Raw genomic sequence first — 19,926 nt, forward strand, 5'->3', positions numbered from 1 at the left:
TTGTTTTGTTTTGTTTGATTGCCTCAGAAATGTATTTTTGATTTCATGCCTTGACAATTAATTGCAACAGATCAAAAACTGAATACTACTTCAAGGTTCAGCTCACATAATGCAAGTCAGTTAATTTACCTTCATCTCCAATGTGTTTGATGCATGGTTGTTAAACAGGGTCAACAAAGTGTATCAAATTGTAATGAATAATACTGTCATCCATACATTGATGTTGTTTATAGATTAATTTACTAAACAAGAGCAGAGTCAAACACTCCTTTATTCCATCTTCAAGAGCATCACCATGACTGAAGAATCTTTCAAGTAAGCTATTCACTTTTTTCCTAGGCTGTGTGTGCTCCACTTCCTGTCGATTTCATTGGACATCATTGGTCATCTGACCAGTTTCATTGGATTTCATTGGATCAAATCGACAGGAAGTGGAGCACACACAGCCTAGGAAAAAGGTGAATAGAGATTATGTAAAATATGTATACTCCTCTTAAACCCTGTTGTCAAAGATTGTTACGGACGCCAGGTAAGTAAACTTGCTTGTCCTTCAAACACCTCAGAGTAAAAGGAAAAGCTCAACAGAATGTATCCAAATGTAAATCCAGCATACGACAGATGTGGCCAGTCGCCACTCGCCGGCCACTCTAGCCCATATGTTCTGGCACTGCACAAAACTAACATATTGGCAAAGTATATTTAAATCACTGTCAGACATTGTTGAAAAACCTTTTGACCCGAATCCACTGACTGATTGGGGGTCAAAAGGCCTGGGGTCAAACTGTCTAGTTTTCAATATAGCATGGTAAAAATGTGTGACTATACTGCCTCGCAGACTGATACTATTGAATTGGAAGCAAGCACAGGTTCCGACTCACACTACACTTGTGAAAAATGTTATGCACTATTTGCAATTAGAAAAGATAAAGTTTGAATTGAGAGGGAGTGAAGACACATTTTACAAGACTTGGCAACCCTTCATTGACCATTTCAATAAGTGCACGCTAACCCCTCCTACACAATAGATTACATAACCAAAAATAGAAAAAGGAAAAAGGAACCGAGTGTTTTTCTTTACTTTTTATTATTTCAAAAGAATTATGTTTCTGTATGTCTGTAATTCATTTGATATATCCCTCCCTGATATATCCCCTTTATGATCATTTATGTGTAGTGCAATGTATCCACCTAAATGTACGATTTGACTTTGTCTGTCCTTATGAAGGTCTAATCGACCGAAACGTCGACCTAATAAAGAGCAACAGTGTCTGACAGTGTGCGAGACCTTTTCTTTGTTTTTCAAAGATACCCTTTTTACTTCTATTTTTTTTTTTAAATACTTTTGTACTTCAATCTGCCATTATGTGTTATTTTTAATGAAACAGAGGAATTAAGAGAATAGGGCACAATTTGTGCTGGGAGAGTTTGAGAGCAAGAGTTTCTGTCCTGTTGTCTTTGTTTTGTTTGGTTGTTGCTATCTGTAACTGTTTACCTGTTTTTCGCATTTATATACCTTTTTTATTTGTATTCATCTGGAACATTTACATCATTTATCTGTCACTGTACATTTTTCCCGTTTTATACTGTTAATCTTACAGTATTCTGAAGTAATTTTCAAAATACAAAATGCCTATACAAACAGTATTTAAAATAAAATAAAAACACCTTGGAGTAAACCAACAAATAGTTTATTCATTTATAAATGTAACTGCAATCTGATTACTTTTGGGAGATTTGCTTGTAACTTCAATAGATTACAGTTGGCCATAAGTGTGTAAACCACTCTAGTTCACTTGGCAATCCATCAACCACCCAGCCAACCCAACCCTATACGTTTCCACGGTTGACCCCGTTTTTTACGAGGCCTGGGTGTACCTATTAGCACCCAAATGTTGCTCAGGTCCAGGCCCTGCCCACTCAAACAAAGACCCCAGCTGTTTCAGACCCCCCCCCCCAACCTGGCCAGACCAGGACAGGACCGGATAACTTGCTGGAACAAGCTGTAGGCTTAAACACCTATGGGTATTAAGCACAAAAGCACATCCTAGTCATGTAGTGTTATGTTTGGGCTGGTGAAGTGGATAAACAAACGCAAGCTGTCTGTGCCTAGGGCAAAGTCACATTTATACATTGTCGTACAACCATGTTGCTCAGAAAAAATCACACATTTTCAAGTGAACAAACGCGATGCATTTGTAACATGGTCATACGACCAAGTATAAATTGGTATACTTAAGTGTTGTTCTTGGTCTGAGACTCCGACATACCGGAGTCATTCCTCTGTTTACAAAAAGAGACACAGCAGCCAGAATCTCAGCGAGTGTGCATTCTGTCTGACAGGATGAATAGACAGTGTATGCCGAGAGGCAGACAGCCTTGTACAGCGGGTCACAGTCGTGCTAAAAGCCTCTTCAGAGACGTTACGTGCCTCAGACATTATTGGCCAGCCAGGGCAATGGAATCTCAAGTGACTACTTTGATGATGGACCGTTATATATCAAGCTGCTCCTTGGCCTTTTTGCTCAGCAGTCTGCAAAATCCTTATCGCAACAGATGTTGGGATTAAGAGATAGAAATTATGTGAGGAGAATAGGGGAATTGGGGGGGGGGTTCTTTTCAACATATCTCTTTTATCATGCTGCCAAAACAGGCCTCTCCTATGAATAGCAAGTGAGACAATGTTGCATCTGGAATATGTAAGTTATTCTAACATAGTTTGAGACGGAGTCATGAGAAATATTCATTGCTTTCTACTTTGCTTATGCAACAGAACACTTACCTCAGCGGAACATGATTACATTGGCACATATTTACTATATGTGCCAATTTAATCATACACTTACACTCACTGGCAAATTCACCAGTGGTGGAAGAAGTACTCAGATTTTACCACAATGTAGCACCACTTAAGTTAAGTAAAAGTACTGCATTCAAAATGTTACCAGTAAAAGCAGCAAAATATACTTAAAGCACCAAAAGTGGTTATTTCAAAATGTATGAAATCTGTAGAATTAGAGGTTTTGTATTAATAACAAACATTTGCCAAGTGACCAGTTCTAAAGTTCTCAAATAGTAGTGTATGTAAACTACACTGTGTCTGAGATGTAGTGATGTAGAAGTATAAAGTATCAAGAAACAGAAATACTTGAGTAAGGTAAAAGTACTTTGAAACTGTACCTTTAGTACAGTAATTGTTTTTGTAACTGTGTTGTGACAATAGTTGATTGATTGATACTTCCCAACAAAATCAATCATAATTGAAAAAAAAAACATGTTTTCTTTCCATGGGTGGTCTGGACAAGAAACAATAGCTGTCAGTTTATGACCTTGAACTCCTCATGGCTAATAGTCCACTCACAAGCTTACCAACATTTCTCTTTCATGTTTGGGCCACACTGCAGACACAGATAGTGAGAGGAGAGAGAGAGAAGAATAGCAAGAGAGAGACAGAGGGGGGGGGATGCTTTGTTTCACGGGACCGGCGTAATCTGCAGTGGGAAACAGACACAAAAACACAGAGAGAGGACAGACTGCATGTGCACCACCACCCACTGCACACAAACTGAGGTGGAAACAGAGCTGAGCTGCACTTTCTAACTACCTGACAACTGTACCAAGACATCAGAGACACATACTGCACAGATTACAAACTCCCCAAAAGATTTGGAAAACTAATAAAAAACGTCCATATCTGCACACAGCAGCAAGATTTGTGAGCTGTGACAGGAAAAAGACGTCTAATGGAATACAACCACTGTAAAGACTATTCCTGCAGTATCTGCAGTGTGCCAATCTCTGTAAATACAGTACACCTGCTGTAGGCCTAGATACAAACACAGATACCTTTAAATAAATGTTAACATCTAATTTGTAAAAGTATTTTTGTCTTTGAGTATATCTGATTGCAATGTTACACCGCCCTGTTTACACATTTATTTTCTTTATTCTAGTCTTTAATTGTATTTTTTTTTAAATCACACCCGTGTGAAGTAAGGGGCGCTCTTGTCATCATACATCATCATACAGCATCACCAATTGCCGTCCTCACTTCTCAGCGGCCAATCACAATTGACTTCCTCACTTTTCTGTCCTCACTTTTTATCCTCAATACGTACATTGCTCAGCCAATCAAATCATTGCTATGGGGTGCTCAGCCAATGAAATCATCGCTATGGGCTACACACAAACACACAAAGCTGGGCATAGGAGGGGCTAGTGCCCCTCACAAAACTCACACTTGCTTTGGCTTTGAAAATGTATGTTTCCCATGCCAATAAATCACTTTTGAATTGAAATGTATGAATTGAGACAGAGCCAGAGAGAGGAGGGGGGAGACAGAGACAAAGAGACAGAGAGAGAGAAGACTGAGCGACAACAGGGAAATGTACAGCGATAACAGCAGTGAGGGCAGAGTGGTGAAATCTCAGACATGATTTAAACAAACAGAAACTCTGTCTCTGCCCCAAATTGGTCTTGAAAGAATAGTCCTAAAATGGAGAGAGTGAAGGAGAGAGGGAGAGAGAGAGAGAGAGAGAGAGAGAGAGAGAGAGCACCACATTCAGACCAACAATAAACCATTTGAGAACCCCGCTCAGGAGTTTATTAGTGCTGTAAAAAACAAGATCATGCATGAGTCATTTCTCCAGATTAGGACACTTAGTTTATTCTTTGTATACCGTAAATGTAGGACATCCAACTGGCAAAATTTAGAGAATCAGATAACTTAGACATTTAATGTGGAAAAATAGCCTGTATTAGAAAAAAAACTGCAGAACATTCCCACCGCATTGCAATGTTGTTCCTACAGTAAGTTATCTATTATTCCGGGCACGTCCCTGTATACCCATTTCTTCTGGATTCTCTTTGGCGTTGTGACAAGCGTGGATGCAGTGGAGGATGGAGGGTGTGAACCTAAACTTAGACTTTACCAAGTTCCCTGATTTGTTGGGGATACACAAATGGATTTCCGGTGGTGCTGAGGGATTTCCATTTCCTCCTCACACTCCAAAGTTTACATTCCCCAAGGAAACACCAAGGTGTGAAAATCAAACCAAAAAGGGGACATTATAATATGGAACTATCTGTGGCAGTACTCCAGGGGTGCCCAAAAGGTAGATTGCGATCTACCAGTAGATCACAAAGGCTGTGCAGGTAGATCACATGATATGTCCCTAGAGAATATTTATGTTTTCAAGTGTACAAACGTCGGTAGCATTACAAATTAAATACAAAAAAACAAAGAAACTCCCCCCACCCCCCTATTTCCCATTCCAAGTGCATTTGTCTTATAATGTAACGCCAGTGCCGCTATTCCAAAGCCCCCTCAGGTACATAAACTATTTTCAGCCATGGTATAATAATGTTTTTGGTGGGTAGATCTTTTAAAGTAGTTCTCAAGTCAAAAAAGCGGGGGCACCCCAGCAGTACTCCATTAATCAAACTTTTAAAACTCATCAAATGTATTTCCTGTTGACATTTTTTGATTGACTAATCAGAGTAGAACAGTATTACTGGTAGCACAGCATCACAGATTTAAAACAAAATAGAAAATAAATACTGTTGAAAAATATACATCATACATTTTCTTTACATTGGTGAATGGTCAGTGTGAGTTCAGACATACGTAAATCTCCCAGGAAGGATTGGAGAGGGAGAGGTTTCTGAAGTTCCCTCAAAGGTTCTGCACACATCAAATGCTTGCATAATGGAGTTGGCTTGAGTTGGAACACTGTTTTTTTCCCTTGGAAATACCCCCACCTTCAGGCCGCGCTCTGCTTCCACCTCTTTGACAGCTTGTCTCAATGGCATCAGCTCCTGCTGGAAACAAAAGGAAAAATATAATTTAAATTAAAAAATTCAGCTCCCTCCAGTGAATCCCATGCAGCTGAGCTCCCTGTTGAAAAGACATGTCATTCACTCTTCCTCGAGGCTGTTTCTATACATTGTCCATTGGTGCAGTTGTAGAGAGAGAGGGGGGGGGGGGCTGCCACTGCACCCCCTGCCCCACCCGGAGGTTATGCCAGCACACCACAGGCAGGCCCACCCCCCCTTCTTGCCCACCACATACTACACATACCCACCACCATCCATACACATGAAAGCACCACCAACCACACCCCGATACACCTACGGTCCTACGCCCAAGCTCTGAAAACAGCAACTCTCAGCCCCACACATGGAAGAATCACACCCTATGAGCACAACATGAACAGTGAGCTTCACACCTGGATCCAGTCCAAAACTATTGGAATATAATTCCAAAATGCATTACAAACCTTTTAACTTGATATAGACTCAGTGAACACAGTCTTGCGATCCGCCATAGGCAGACCTGGCTCCCAAGAGAAGACAGACTACTGCCCACATTACCAAGACATCAGTGACGTATACTTCCCACGGATTACAATCACCCAAATTAAATTGAAAATCCCACAAATGTTTATATCCAAATGAATGCAAAAACATTGAAATACTGCTTTCAACTTTCAAAAGTATGTCTCCTATGGATGTATAGCTATCTCTGACAGAAAATCTTCTTATAGTTTCACAAGATAGTATTACTCAAAGTGTTATGTAACACAGCTCTGTTTACACTACAGTACACGTTTATTTTATTGTTTTATTTGTTCCACTTTTGCTTTGGCAATGAAACTGGTGCGCATGCGTCGCATGCGTCGTCAAAATGTTTTCTGCGCGGTAGATCAAAGGATGCAAGGCGCATTTGCGCACCAAGAGCTGCGAGTTATATGTAGAGAATCTGACTGGTATTCAAAAGGAACTCAAATATGATGTTATGTCCTGTAAGTAGACTTAGAAATAAAACTAGTGTTGACTAACTACATGTGACTCTTATTTTGAAGAGGAAGTCAGAGCACAGGAAGTCTGTTTCAGTTGTAAACATTGAACAAGCTACTATGACACTTTACCAAAGTTTACGGTGCTCCTGTCATAGTGCTAGTCGCTAAACCACGCGACCATATTTGTGAAAACCATGCATCTGTCACTTACACAATACTGGAATTACTTTATTTAAACATGGAACCTGCAGCAGTAGGTGAGTAATTAATTTGATCTGTGTAGGACGTTTCAGTGCTGCTAACAAACCTCCTGCTGCTTAACGACCACACTGTTTGTGAGTTGTGACTGTAGTTTAGCATCTTTGTATCTTTTGCATCTGGCTGTGTGGGCAGCATAACATTGTGGCAGTGTAGAGACGTCCGTCCGTCCGTCGACACCCCCCCCCCTGTGCGCACCAACTTGCATGTCCAGGTGCTCCTTTGAGAACTAGCCCAAAATAATTATGTGCAGCCCTGCAAATAAAGCTCCTTTGAATTGAATTGAAATTGAATTGAGAGAGAGTGCTGCGGCAGTGGCTCAGGAGGTAGAGGGCCGCTTGGGAAACAGAAGGTTCCCAGTTAGATACCGGGCTCCCCCAGAGTTAGTGTTGAAGTGTCCTTGAGCTTGAGCAAGACTCTGAACCCCTAATTGCTCCCAATGTACAGGTTGGTCAGGGCTGGACTGGGACAAAAATTCGGCCCGGGCATTTTCGCGTGAATTTGGCCCAGACCGGCCCACCACAACCAGCGCGCAGATAGCAGAAACTCTACCACCCACTCCGTCGAGGCACACACACACAAACAAGCCCTAATACCACCACTTTTACAGAACAACATAAATGATACAAACAGTGCCGGTTCTAGGCGTTTAGTGGCCCTAAGCAACATAATATTATGTGGCCCCCCCCCTGCACTGCACCGCCGGGGGGGGGGGGGGGGGGGGGTCAGGGGGGGCGCTACCCCCCCCCCCCCCCCCCCCCCCGGGTCCAGAAAAATCTGTAAATTTGCCATGAAAATGCTTCAATCTGGTGCACTTTGAGATCAAAATTAAGAGGTTAGATCAGGCCGCCAGTTGATATTAACCTGCGGGCCGCATTAGGTGAAGGTGGGGGCCACATGTGGCCCTCAGGCCGCCAGTTGATATTAACCTGCGGGTCGCATTAGGTGAAGGTGGGGGCCACATGTGGGGGCCCAGTGTGGAGGGATGGTATGACAGACTGACTGGTATAAACAGTGCCCCCAGTGGGGAGGGATGGTATGACAGACTGACTGGTATAAACAGTGCCCCCAGTGGGGAGGGATGGTATGACAGAGAGACTGGTATAAACAGCGTCCCCAGTGGGGAGGGATGGTATAAACAGCACCCCCAGTGTAGAGGGATGGTATAAACAGTGCCACCAGTGGGGAGGGATGGTATGACAGACTGACTGGTATAAACAGCGCCCCCAGTGGGGAGGGATGGTATGACAGAGAGACTGGTATAAACAGCGCCCCCAGTGGGGATGGATGGTATGACAGACTGACTGGTATAAACAGTGCCCCCCAGTGGGGAGGGATGGTATGAAAGAGAGACTGGTATAAACAGCGCCCCCAGTGGGGATGGATGGTATGACAGACTGACTGGTATAAACAGTGCCCCCCAGTGGGGAGGGATGGTATGACAGAGAGACTGGTATAAACAGCGTCCCCAGTGGGGAGGGATGGTATGACAGACTGACTGGTATAAACAGCGCCCCCAGTGGGGATGGATGGTATGACAGACTGACTGGTATAAACAGTGCCCCCCAGTGGGGAGGGATGGTATGACAGAGAGACTGGTATAAACAGCGTCCCCAGTGGGGATGGATGGTATGACAGACTGACTGGTATAAACAGTGCCCCCCAGTGGGGAGGGATGGTATGACAGAGAGACTGGTATAAACAGCGTCCCCAGTGGGGAGGGATGGTATGACAGACTGACTGGTATAAACAGCGTCCCCAGTGGGCAGGGATGGTATGACAGACTGACTGGTATAAACAGCGTCCCCAGTGGGGAGGGATGGTATAAACAGCACCCCCAGTGTAGAGGGATGGTATAAACAGCGCCCCCAGTGTAGCGGGATGGTATAAACAGCGCCCCCAGTGTAGAGGGATGGTATAAACATCCCTCAACTGTAGACTGGGGGCCACATGTGGCCCCCAGCCTACAGTTGATATTAACCTGCGGGCTGCATTAAGTGAAGGTGGGGGCCACATGTGGCCCTCAGGCCGCGTATGGGATAGGGGATACATTCAAAAAATATATATATATCTTCTCCCTGTGATGTGGCCCCCTCAGTGGTTGTGGCCCTAAGCGACCGCTTATACCGCTTATGCCTAGAACCGGCCCTGGATACAAACCAACAGACAACTACACAACCCTTTGTAGAGGGTTTATTTGTCACTCACTGATACAGGTACAGTGAAATTATCATGATAGTACTGGCAGAATGGCAGCACGCCCGGACCTTTCCTGGTGGCCTGCCGCCTATTGGCCTGCCTGCCTGTCAAAAAAAAAGAAAAAGAAAAAAGAAAAGTTTTTTTTTTTTTTTTTAATCATGGCGGCCCCCTAGGGTCGCGGCCCACCGGGAAAATGCCCGGTATGCCCTGTGGCCAGTCCAGCCCTGGGTTGGTGCCTTGCATGGTTTCCCCCGCCATCGGTGTATTAATGTGTGTGTGAATAGGTGAATGTAATGCACAATCTATATGTAAAGCGCCATGGATAAAGATACTATATAAATGCACCATCTACCATTTAGAGTGAGGCGGAACGATTGCGTCTGTGTGTGTGTGTGTGTGTGTGTGACTGTGTGTGTGTGAGAGAGAGAGAGAGAGAGGGGCCCAAGAGAGAAAAGTGTCCCCTACTGTAGTAGTGAGGTATGCTGTGCTGTGATGTGTCCTTGTGAGTCACTGTTCCTTGTTGCAGCTGAATGGGCACTGGTTTCAAGATGCTATGACAAGGTGAGTGGAATGAGGTGGGGGTGTTTGTGAAAAGACAGAGACAAAAAGAAAGAGACAGAATGAGAGAGAGAGAGAGAGTCGACGTGAGCCATGACACACGTTTTGTGGATTCAGCCGTGTTGCCCGTTTACGTGGAGCACCCCTCACTTCATACAAGTGTGATGTTTTTTAACTTGAGAACTACCATTCTGTATGGAAGTGAGGTTTCCGGGTTCTTTGTCTCACACATTTTTGAGGGGCCCTATGCCCAGCTTTGTGTGTTTGTACTGTGGAAATGATTTGATTGGCTGAGCACGGAATATGATGTATGCTGATATCTGATATCTCACGTCACACGGGTGTGATTTTTAATATAACGTTGTTATGCAACTAATGTTTGACCACAACATTATTGAAAACATTGTGGGGGTTTGCCTAAGCTGGCCCTTTATATTTTAATATATTTTTAGGACCATGTCATGACATTTGGTGTACCTGCATAGACTTTGTGATATACTGGTAGATCCCCATCTACCTTTTGGCCCAAAAGGTCCAGAGTGTTGATTTAACCCACTGAGCAAAAGACGGCTATTAGACGTGCGTCTAAAAATGCGATAAAAAAACGGCTAAAAATGAAAGTTTATTAGACGTCTATCCTTAGATTAGACGTTGATTAGCGGTTGTTTAAACGTCTATATATAGACCGTCTATATATAGACGTTTAAACAACCACTAATCAACGTCTAATCTAAGAATAAACGTCTAAAAAACTTTAATTTTAGCCGTGTTTTATCGCATTTTTAGACGGCCCTTTAGACGAATATTAGACGTCTATTAGACCAAAAAATGCTCAGTGGGAACCTTGTGCGGAAGCGGGGATTGAACCCGGGGCTCCCACTCACCAGACCAACTCGCAACCTGTGACGGCCACCCCTGCTCTAGAGACCGTTGCAGTATAAACGTGGCCTTAGTCAAAGTGTTTCATCATGAGCTTCCGGCTGGCCTCGTAACCCAGGAACAACGCTCCGTTGGCTGGGAAGGTGCGGACCATGGTGGGGGTGAGGCCAGAGTAAAGTGCCCTCACACCTTCAGTACGTGCGACGGCCACAAATGTTTTGAGGAATCCCGCCTGTTTGCCCATCATGGACATCACTTGTATCCGAGACTTGACCGAGTCCACGGGGTAGACCACCAGCTCAATACCTGCCCCCGCCAAACCCCCGCTGAACACGGTTGGCGCCACGCCTATGTCGTCCTTGGGGAGTTTCAAGTGTTCTGCAAACGCGGAGCGACAGAGTTCGTAGGTGATGAAGAAGCAGAAGTAACCGGGAACGTCTCTGGCTAGGGTGGTGGTCAGGCCCTGGAAGAAGCCCAGCGGTCCATCGTTCCTCATCACCGCCTTCACCACCGACCGCACCGTTCTTTGGCCATTGGTGATCTTGCCCGACGCCTCCATTTCTTCCATGGCTTGGAGACGGCACTTCACAAGCTCAGTGGGGCACAACACGAGAGCGGAGAAAATGGACGCCACTGAACCGGCGCAGGCTTTCTGCAAGTCGCTGAGGACTGCGTCGTTGCTTAGACCGGCGCTGTAACAACCGAGCCGCTGGCAGCAGCCGTAGCTCATGAAGAGCACAGAGTTCTCTGTGACGTTGGCCAATAGAGCTGGGGCGGTGCCTCGGTAGAGTCCGCGTAGACCCGCGTTTCTGTAGGTAGATCTAAGACAGTGGACGAAGCCTCGATACAGTGTAGGAAATGTCTGCATTTTCACTTTGGCGGTGTCCAGTGGTTGCCCGCTCAGGACACATGCTGCGCCTCCTACCGCTCCTGCAGAAAGGTCAATCATGGCCTGGACCACTGGATGCGGGGTCATGGTGTCTGAGAAGTTGACAACGTAATGGCTCTTATTGGATCAGCTAGCTAAAGCTCCTTTTTAGAAGATCAAAGATGAACTTTGTAGTGTCAAACTTCAAGGGTTGACTTTGACAACGCAGATGATGACACATGTCCCCGGAGATTTTCATGCTGGATACATCCAATCTGTGTCTAACAATGGAGGTTGGCGCGTGACGTTCCACCTAACAATCTAAAAAGACTCAACACTCAACATCTGCTGACTGCTGACAGCCCTCGCATTTATACGTCACACTGCAGATCTGATTGATATGCCCATATATGGACAATTGGGCATATACCCAAAGACGTGTCTGTGTCTGGCTTTCACTTGTGACGTCATGTGGCAGCTAAATCTAATAAAACGTGTGTGTGTGAGAGAGAGAGAGAGCGAGAGAGAGAGAAATAGACACATTGGAATTAACTATGGGTACTGAATGCGTTGAATTGTACCACACAAAACCTGTTATCCAGTTTCCATTTAACATCCAGACTGAGACTCAATCAGGTAACGCAAGGCTGTAATATCGCAACCGTTACTTTCAAATACAAAGAAAGACAGACAGACAGGCAGGAGAAGGTGAGGAGAATGCAGTGACTGCACCAGCCCTTCCAAACATTATAACTCTTCATTTCAAGGACTATGATTATGTTTCAATGACTGAAGCATACATAGAAGCCTAACACAAACCCATGTATGCAATGCAGACTTTTTTTCTCTAAAGCATAAGGTCGCAATCCCATTCCAGTTAATTGTGAGTCTCTCTCTCTCTCTCTCTCTCTCTGCAACACAATGTGGAGAGCTGTGTAGCGGGTGAGTCAAATGCTGCGTACTGTATAAGTACCCACGTTTATATGGCCATTGCAATATATAACGAGGGTTTGCCTCATTCCATTCTGGCATGTGGCCAAAGGTTTTATGATTAAAACCAGATTGTGCTTGCCCAACTCAGACAGGTCAGAAAAATAGATTGCAGTTGCGCATACTCTGCACAAGAGGGAAGTGTCCACAGAGGAACATTTATGCACCTCTTTTCCCCATTTTGTAATGGTGGGACATTTTGGAAACAGTGATTTCTGTCGTCGTTTGACTCATCTTATACACATAAACGCCCAGAGACACTCGATTAATCTCAATCAAGTGTTAATGTTACATCATTATCCTGATAATGTCTCTAGTATGACTATCACAATAACACAAGGCAGGGTGAGTTCTTTGTTAAAACTCAGCACAGTAAATGATACCAGTTGTGAGTCACAGCTGTTATCATGTTGTAAATATAACGACGCCTCTTTTGTGTCTAATAATTCACAAAAAAGAACTGGGGGGCATTCTTTTTGCCAGAAACAACTGAACTCCTGCCAACTCCCACTTCTCTTAGTCATGATGATCGACTTACACTGCAAGAAGTGTCTTATCTCCCATGCACAATCCCCCTCACTCGCCCCCTCACTCTCTTTGGTCAGCTCCCCTTTTCTCTATCAATAGTCATATTTTATGAAGTCTTCAGTTGTATAATTAGTGAAAAATCCAATTGAGCAAGATCATACAGGTATGACCTTTTTTTTTTTTACAAGACAAGAAAAGACAATTAGACAACATGCTGATTTATCAAACTTCCCCCAGTTTATATGGGATTGATTTTAAAGTGCTTCTGAGCAAGAGCAGTTTACGGGATCTTGCTATCTTGTTGTTTTAAAAGTGAATATGTGTGATATTGAACGATTTCCTCAAATGATATACTGTGCATATACTATAAGAGGGGGGAAGAAACTCAAAACTAAATGAAAAAGTTTAACTAGGCAGACATTTCTTGCAGTGTAAGAAGACCGGGAAATCATGTGACATCAACAAAAGCAGACATACTACGCCCCCCACCCACACAACCACACACAACCACACACAGTCTCTCTCTCTCTCTCTCTCTCACTCACTCTCACACATGCACACACGCGCGCGCGCGCGCACACACACGTAAATACTCCCCTTGTGTAACAGTGGGGAACACTGAGATTCATTTACTGACTAAGTCATAACCCAACGCAGCCAGTAAACATGCCCAACGTCATCGGGCACACTCAGGCATTATGGACGAACAGAAACATCAACATAGTAAAATAAGAAACTAAATAAGTGGAATGTTCTGTGTGAAGCACTTTGAATTGCCTAGTTGTGCTAAACAAATAAACTTGCATTTCGTTGCCTCGATTGTTCAAAGTACAATCGGTAATTTAACTTTTACTAAATGTAACCACTTAAGCTGTGTTTTTAAAACTTTAACGCATCGTGACACGCTGTGTTTGTAGATCTGCTATTTACAAGACAAGAAAATAGGGACACCAGGTTCAAAGTTATAAATGAACAGTGTAAGGCAGGTAGTAAGGGAGTGTACCTACAATATGTACATACAATATCAGCCCTATGTATGATATGGTGCATTGTGTCTATATGCAATATTATGAACCTGAATATGTCAATATATAAGAGCTATGATTCCTATAATATATAAATATAGCTCTAATATATTGACAATTGACATTATGTCCTTTATCTACATGTACACATATATGGCCCTGAATGTGGCATATATGCCACTATAAGAGCCATATATGTTGCATATATGTCCTACCTATCTACATATGAGCATAATATGTGCATATATGTAGATAGGACATTAGGACATATTCAGGTTCTTATATTATAAGAACCTGAATACGACCTATATGTTCTGTTGCATATATGTGACATAAACTAACACCAACCCTAACCCTAATTGAGGGGCTGAGGGAACACAGGCATGATGACCCTGGTAGACGGTAGTAAAGCATGTAAGACAACTGGAAACTTACCATGAGTTTGCCCCCCTGCTTGGTCCCCGACCTCCACTCAATGTTGCAGGGTCTCATGTTTCAGCCCCCCATTGCATTGGGACAGCCTCCTCCTCCCTCCGTTACACCATGCTGGTACTCTGTCGGCCTCTCCTGGGGTGTGGCGGGTTCATCTTCAGGGGTATAGGGGGCTGACAGGGGGGGCCCTTCCCGCATCTCCCGTTCTGGGGGTAAGGTGGAGGCTTCTGGGTCTTGGAGCTAGCGGTGCTTCTCCCAATAACAACCGTAGGGTCCAGGTTCTGGTGGGGAGGATGGGGGGGTCCTGGGTGGACGGGGGGGGCCACGTGGTTGGAGTCTCTGGGGGGATACAGGTGAGGAGGGTGGCCGTTCGCGCGCGGCCGCTCGTGTTTGGGGTCTTTGCCGTGGCCAGGCTGCTGTGCGATACGATTGGTCTTGACCACGGACGCCATGTGGACGGGAGAGGGAGAGTTAGTTCTGAGGATGACGTGGTCCACGTGTCTGTGCTGCTGGGATGCCTGCATCGAAGCTGGATCGTGATTGGCTACGAGGGCCATGTTGAGGTGTCCCGGGTGAGAGGTGCCGTGGACCATGCCGGAGCCCCCCTGGGTGACGCTGGCTACTTCTTCGCTCAAGTCCATGTTCACTGTCAGACGATCAATCTGTTCCACCACCTGATTGACAAGAAGGTCGATACATAACAAATCAATATTCATAGGATGTTATTCTCAGTGGTTTTCCTACGTGACCGAACCAGAAAAAAAGGCTTCTATAGAATCAGCCAGAATAAATGAAGGTCACTTTAAGTAGATGTCCATATAATAGAGGCATTCCAAAATAGATACTGTATAATTTATCTACAGTCTTGAGCCAAGCTTTTTAGTGCTGTGAGGAAGGCAACCGAATTTCCTTGCCTTCTGCAAGAGGTCAGTGCAAATCACTTTTAATCAATGTTCCTAGAAGATGAGTCAAAAACGATAGTCAATACAGATACACACCCACATGTGCCACACACACACACACACACACACACACACACACACACACACACACACACACACACACACACACACACACACACACACAATAACATGAACGTGCACTGTAGCCGTTTTATCCACTTTGTCATGTCATGTCATGTAAATGACTTTAGATGTCACCACAATCATGTCTACATCGAAGATTGAGAGGTCTGAACACAAACCTGGGTCTTTGTGTAAACACACCTGCTGTAAACACAAAACTTTAATTATATACACACGTCTATTAGAGACCTCCTACCTCTTTCATCTCCACGTGAACCTGCTTCAACCCCCCCAGCACATCCTCCAAATCTGTGACCACTTGTCGGATCTGATCCCGGACAGAGTCCTGTTTCCCCCTCTGTCCCACCAGATCTGTATCCTGGTGCTGTTGGGAGTTGAGGCAGCAGTCGCCATCACCAGTGGGCTGTTTCAGGGGTTCATGATTTGCATTCTCAGGGGGGGGAGGAACATATATCCCTTTCCGTCTGCTCCGGTTCATGTGTATCTGGGGGACTTCTGTGGAGAAGAATCCCTTGTGAGGGCCCCCGCGTCCATTACAGCACTCCTCTGATCCACCCTTCCATCTGCTCCAGTCCTGATGGCTATCACTCTCCCAGCCAGCATAGTACGCCGGCCTCAGCCCATAGTGGCCGTTGGGCACGGCGGCGTGAACCCGATCGGTGGCGCGCGTGAGCTGCTCCAGGCGACAACATTCACCGTCGCGTCCCTGGCCTTCATCCTCCTCCTCCTCCACCTCCTCCTCCTCAAACCGGGACACATACTTGACGATCCGCCGGCGTCTGTGACCTTTGAACTGTGGAGGTGGGAGTGGCTGTTGCGGCGGTGGCCTGGTGTCAAACGGGCGTGCCACCCCATGAGGAACATCACCACGCACCACACAGCTGCACTGTTCCCTCACAGACGGGTAGTGTCTGAAGCCAGCAGGCTCCGGCGGGCACCGCCACTGGGCAGGGTTCGTGTCCCAGGAGGGGTAACCGTGGCTCCTGTCGCCCGGCGCCGGCTGGCCCGCGAACACAGGCCTCCTCTGTGGGTTGCGATGGCGGCCACTCTCAGAACCGACCGGGGCAGCTCTCCCTCCCTCTGTGTCTTTGAGGGAAGGAGACCATATGTCTCTCCCAAGGTCCAGCGATGGGGTGGTCCCCTCGCGCCGGTGTGGGGTAGCATCCTGGCCCGCCGCCACCATAGTATTGCTGGTGGTGAGGGAGCCACAGCTCATGCCAGTCACAGGGGTGGTGGTGGTGGTCCCACTGGCAGGGGGCGTCACGCAGCGGATGTCGCCGGTGTCCTGGGGGTCCGCGCGGCGTCTGTGTACATGTCCAGAGAGAGCCTAGTGGCTCGTGTGGAGAAACGCCTCAGAAACGACTAGCTTCCTGCCGTCACCGCGGACTCACTGTACACTCATTCACTCACTCTGTTTTCCTCATCTGCGTCTTTCCTTCCCACAAGAAAACTTTTCCTCAGCTCTCTCTCTCTCTAACTCTCTCTCTCTCTCTAACTCTCTCTCTCTCTCTCTCTTTTCCTCTCTATCTCTCTCCTCTCTGTTGTTTTTTTGTCATACCCAAGACTGCCCCCCCCTTTCCTTCCTGCCCCTCCACCTCTTATGTTGCTCTTTTCTCTCCTGAAGTTGTTTCTTTTCGGGGGTCTTTGCTTCTTTTCCCGGAACACCCCAACCACCCCCCCCACCCCCGAACCCCAGCCCCACACCCACAACCCCAGTTCTCCTGGATCGTCTTGGAACTTTCTTCCCTGCTCCTGCTTCTCTCACTGCCGTAGAACCTCTTTCTCCTGCAGGGGCCCCCTCGCTCCCTCCGTCTGTCTCTACCTCTCCCGCCTAGTCGTTCAGTCTCATTTGCTGCTGCAGGCTTTCCGTCTCTCTCTCTCTCTCTCTCTCTCCCTCTCTGTCTCTTTCTCTCTTGCTCTCTCTCTCTCTCTTTCTCTCCTCTCTCCCACACTTGGCTGTGCATTTCCCGTTTCCTCCCTCCCCTCCCCTTCCCTCCCTTCCCCTGCGCTCTGCTCTCCTCTGTTTCTCCACCTCTTACTCTCTTGCCTCTCTCCCTGTCTCTGTCTCTCTCTCTCGCGCGCGCGTGCACACACGCACACGCACACGCGCACACACGCACACACGCACACACGCGCACACACGCACACACGCGCACACACACACACACACACACACACACACACACACACACACACACACACACACACACACACACACACACACACACACACACACACACACACCGACTGTACCTGAAAATGTCTGAAAATCAAATCTTCTCCACTTAAAATCCAAATGCCTTGTGTGTCCGCTTCGGCTCTATAGTTGCCAGCTTGTGGTTTCTGTGTGTGTGTGCGTGTGCGTGTGTGTGTGTGTGTGTGTGCGTGTGTGTGTGTGAGAGAGATAGAGAGAGAGAGAAAGAAAGATAGAAAAGAGAGAGAGACAGAGAGAGAGAGAGAGAGAGAGAGTGTGAGTGTGAGTGAGTCTCAGCTCCAGTGCTGAGCTCATTAGACGCAACTAAAGCCCTTGCACTCTACAATTAAACGCTGCCTGGGATTCCTCAGCCATAGACGGAGAGGGGAGGGAGGGAGGAGAGGAGGTGGGGAGGGAGAGGGAGAGGGGAGGGAGGGAGGAGAGGAGGTGGGGTTTCTAACATATACAGACCAAGGAGCAGATGGCACACACAGGAAGACAGAGTTTGTACAGAGCAACACTTTTCTCAGTAGGTCTCTCTTTCTCCTTTCTTTTGCTCGTCCTCTTGCTCCACCGCTTCCCTTCCTCTTTTCTCCTTCCCCCATTCTCTCTGTATTCACTCTCCTTCTTGCCGTCCCCCCGTCCCCCTCTCTCTCTCTTTCATTCTTTCTCTCTCCGTTTCATCCTTTGCAGTGAGTTATCCTCACTCTATCACTGTCTGCTGAAGTGATCGCAGTTCAACAGTTCAGTCATAACTATCCCCCTGTTGAGGCATGCACAGACAGCTACTCTGCGTAGGAAAGTATGCATTTAACTTCTCCGTACCATACGAACTCCTATCTGTTTCAGCTGCAGTCATACAGGGAACTGATGTCTGAAGGGCAAATGTGCTGCTCCAGCTACACAGTAGAATTCATGGTATTCTCAACAGCTACCTCCTTCTCACAGAGAGTTCACCTACACTGTAGGTGAACTCTCTGTATATAATACTATACTGTAGGTCCTACAGTATAGTATTATATACGCAGTGAATGATCATTATAGTCCATTGCAAGTATAGTTGAACTTTGAACCTGGTGTAGCCATGGACCCAGCTTCCTTTCAAGCACAATTGGTCTGCATACCTTCACATAAAGAGAGAGGGGGAGAGAGAGAGAGAGAGAGAGAGAGAGAGAGAGAGAGAGAGAGAGAGAGAGAGAGAGAGAGAGAGAGAGAGAGAGAGAGAGAGAGAGAGAGAGAGAGAGAGAGAGAGAGAGAGAGAGAGAGAGAGAGAGAGAGAGAGAGAGAGAGAGAGAGAGAAGAGAGCAGGGAGGCAATATCTGGCATCCTCTGCTAACAGAAATAGCTGAGGCAAGTCTGCACTCTGGCTCTTTGTCCACAATGGCTGCGTCCAGGCGTTTATTTTCAAAGAGAATAACTGGAGCTTTGAAGACAATGGGTTGTAAAAAAGATGGCTAACAGACTGAGGCTGACAGGCTCTCGTCTGCGCCATGGTGTTATTGTGAGCTTCATGTGATTCTTTTAGGAATCGTTCCCAAGGGAACAGGAATAGACACTAAGGGAACAGGTGTGTTTCCCAACAGAGAGGAACCAAACATTTTAGACTATATTTGGAAGCCAAGGGAAAAGCTTGCGTACACATGAGGCACACAACAATGCACGCACACACAGACACACATGCACATACGAGATGTTGTTTTTTATCCCTCTTACCCTCACAAGCACACATACACACACGTGACACATTCACTTGTAGGATGTTTAATACATGCAGTCGCTGCCTCTCTCTTTCTGTCTCTGTCTTGCACGCACGCACGGTCGCACACACACACACACACACACACACACACACACACACACACACACACACACACACACACACACACACACACACACACACACACACATACACACACTGTGACACACTGTGACACACACACACACACGCACGCACGCACATCCCATGAGAATCAGGTACTGAGGAGTGTATATAGGAAGGTGTGTGTGTGTGTGTGTGTGTGTGTGTGTGTGTGTGTGTGTGTGTGTGTGTGTGTGTGTGTGTGTGTGTGTGTGTGTGTGTGTGTGTGTGTGTGTGTGTGTGTGTGTGTGTGTGTGTGTGTGTGTGTGTGTGTGTGTGTGTGTGTGTGTGTGT

General features: G+C 46.1%; 2 protein-coding genes across 3 annotated transcripts; both read right to left on the reverse strand.

Moving 5' to 3' along the window:
- Positions 1–4,578: 4,578 nt before the first annotated feature.
- Positions 4,579–17,222, reverse strand: LOC306943368 (uncharacterized protein). Of its 2 annotated transcripts, none has more exons than XM_079529656.1 (3): positions 15,816–17,222; positions 14,538–15,208; positions 4,579–5,814 (listed from the first exon to the last, which is right to left on the reverse strand). In XM_079529656.1, exons 1-2 carry the CDS (start codon positions 16,794–16,796, stop codon positions 14,639–14,641), a joined length of 1,551 nt encoding a protein of 516 aa, XP_079385782.1. In that variant the 5' UTR covers positions 16,797–17,222; the 3' UTR covers positions 4,579–5,814; positions 14,538–14,638. The 2 variants fall into 2 exon arrangements, with proteins under 2 accessions (XP_079385782.1, XP_079385781.1); XM_079529655.1 differs by having other exon boundaries at positions 4,579–5,817.
- LOC306943366 (mitochondrial ornithine transporter 1-like) lies at positions 10,762–11,667 on the reverse strand (the record flags this gene model as incomplete). Its single annotated transcript, XM_079529653.1, has 1 exon — positions 10,762–11,667. The coding sequence occupies one exon, from the start codon at positions 11,665–11,667 to the stop codon at positions 10,762–10,764; it is 906 nt and encodes a 301-aa protein (XP_079385779.1).
- Positions 17,223–19,926: the final 2,704 nt, after the last annotated feature.

The sequence above is a fragment of the Electrona antarctica genome, assembly GCF_951216825.1.
Source record: "Electrona antarctica genome assembly, chromosome: 19".
Taxonomy (NCBI): Eukaryota; Metazoa; Chordata; class Actinopteri; order Myctophiformes; family Myctophidae; genus Electrona; species Electrona antarctica.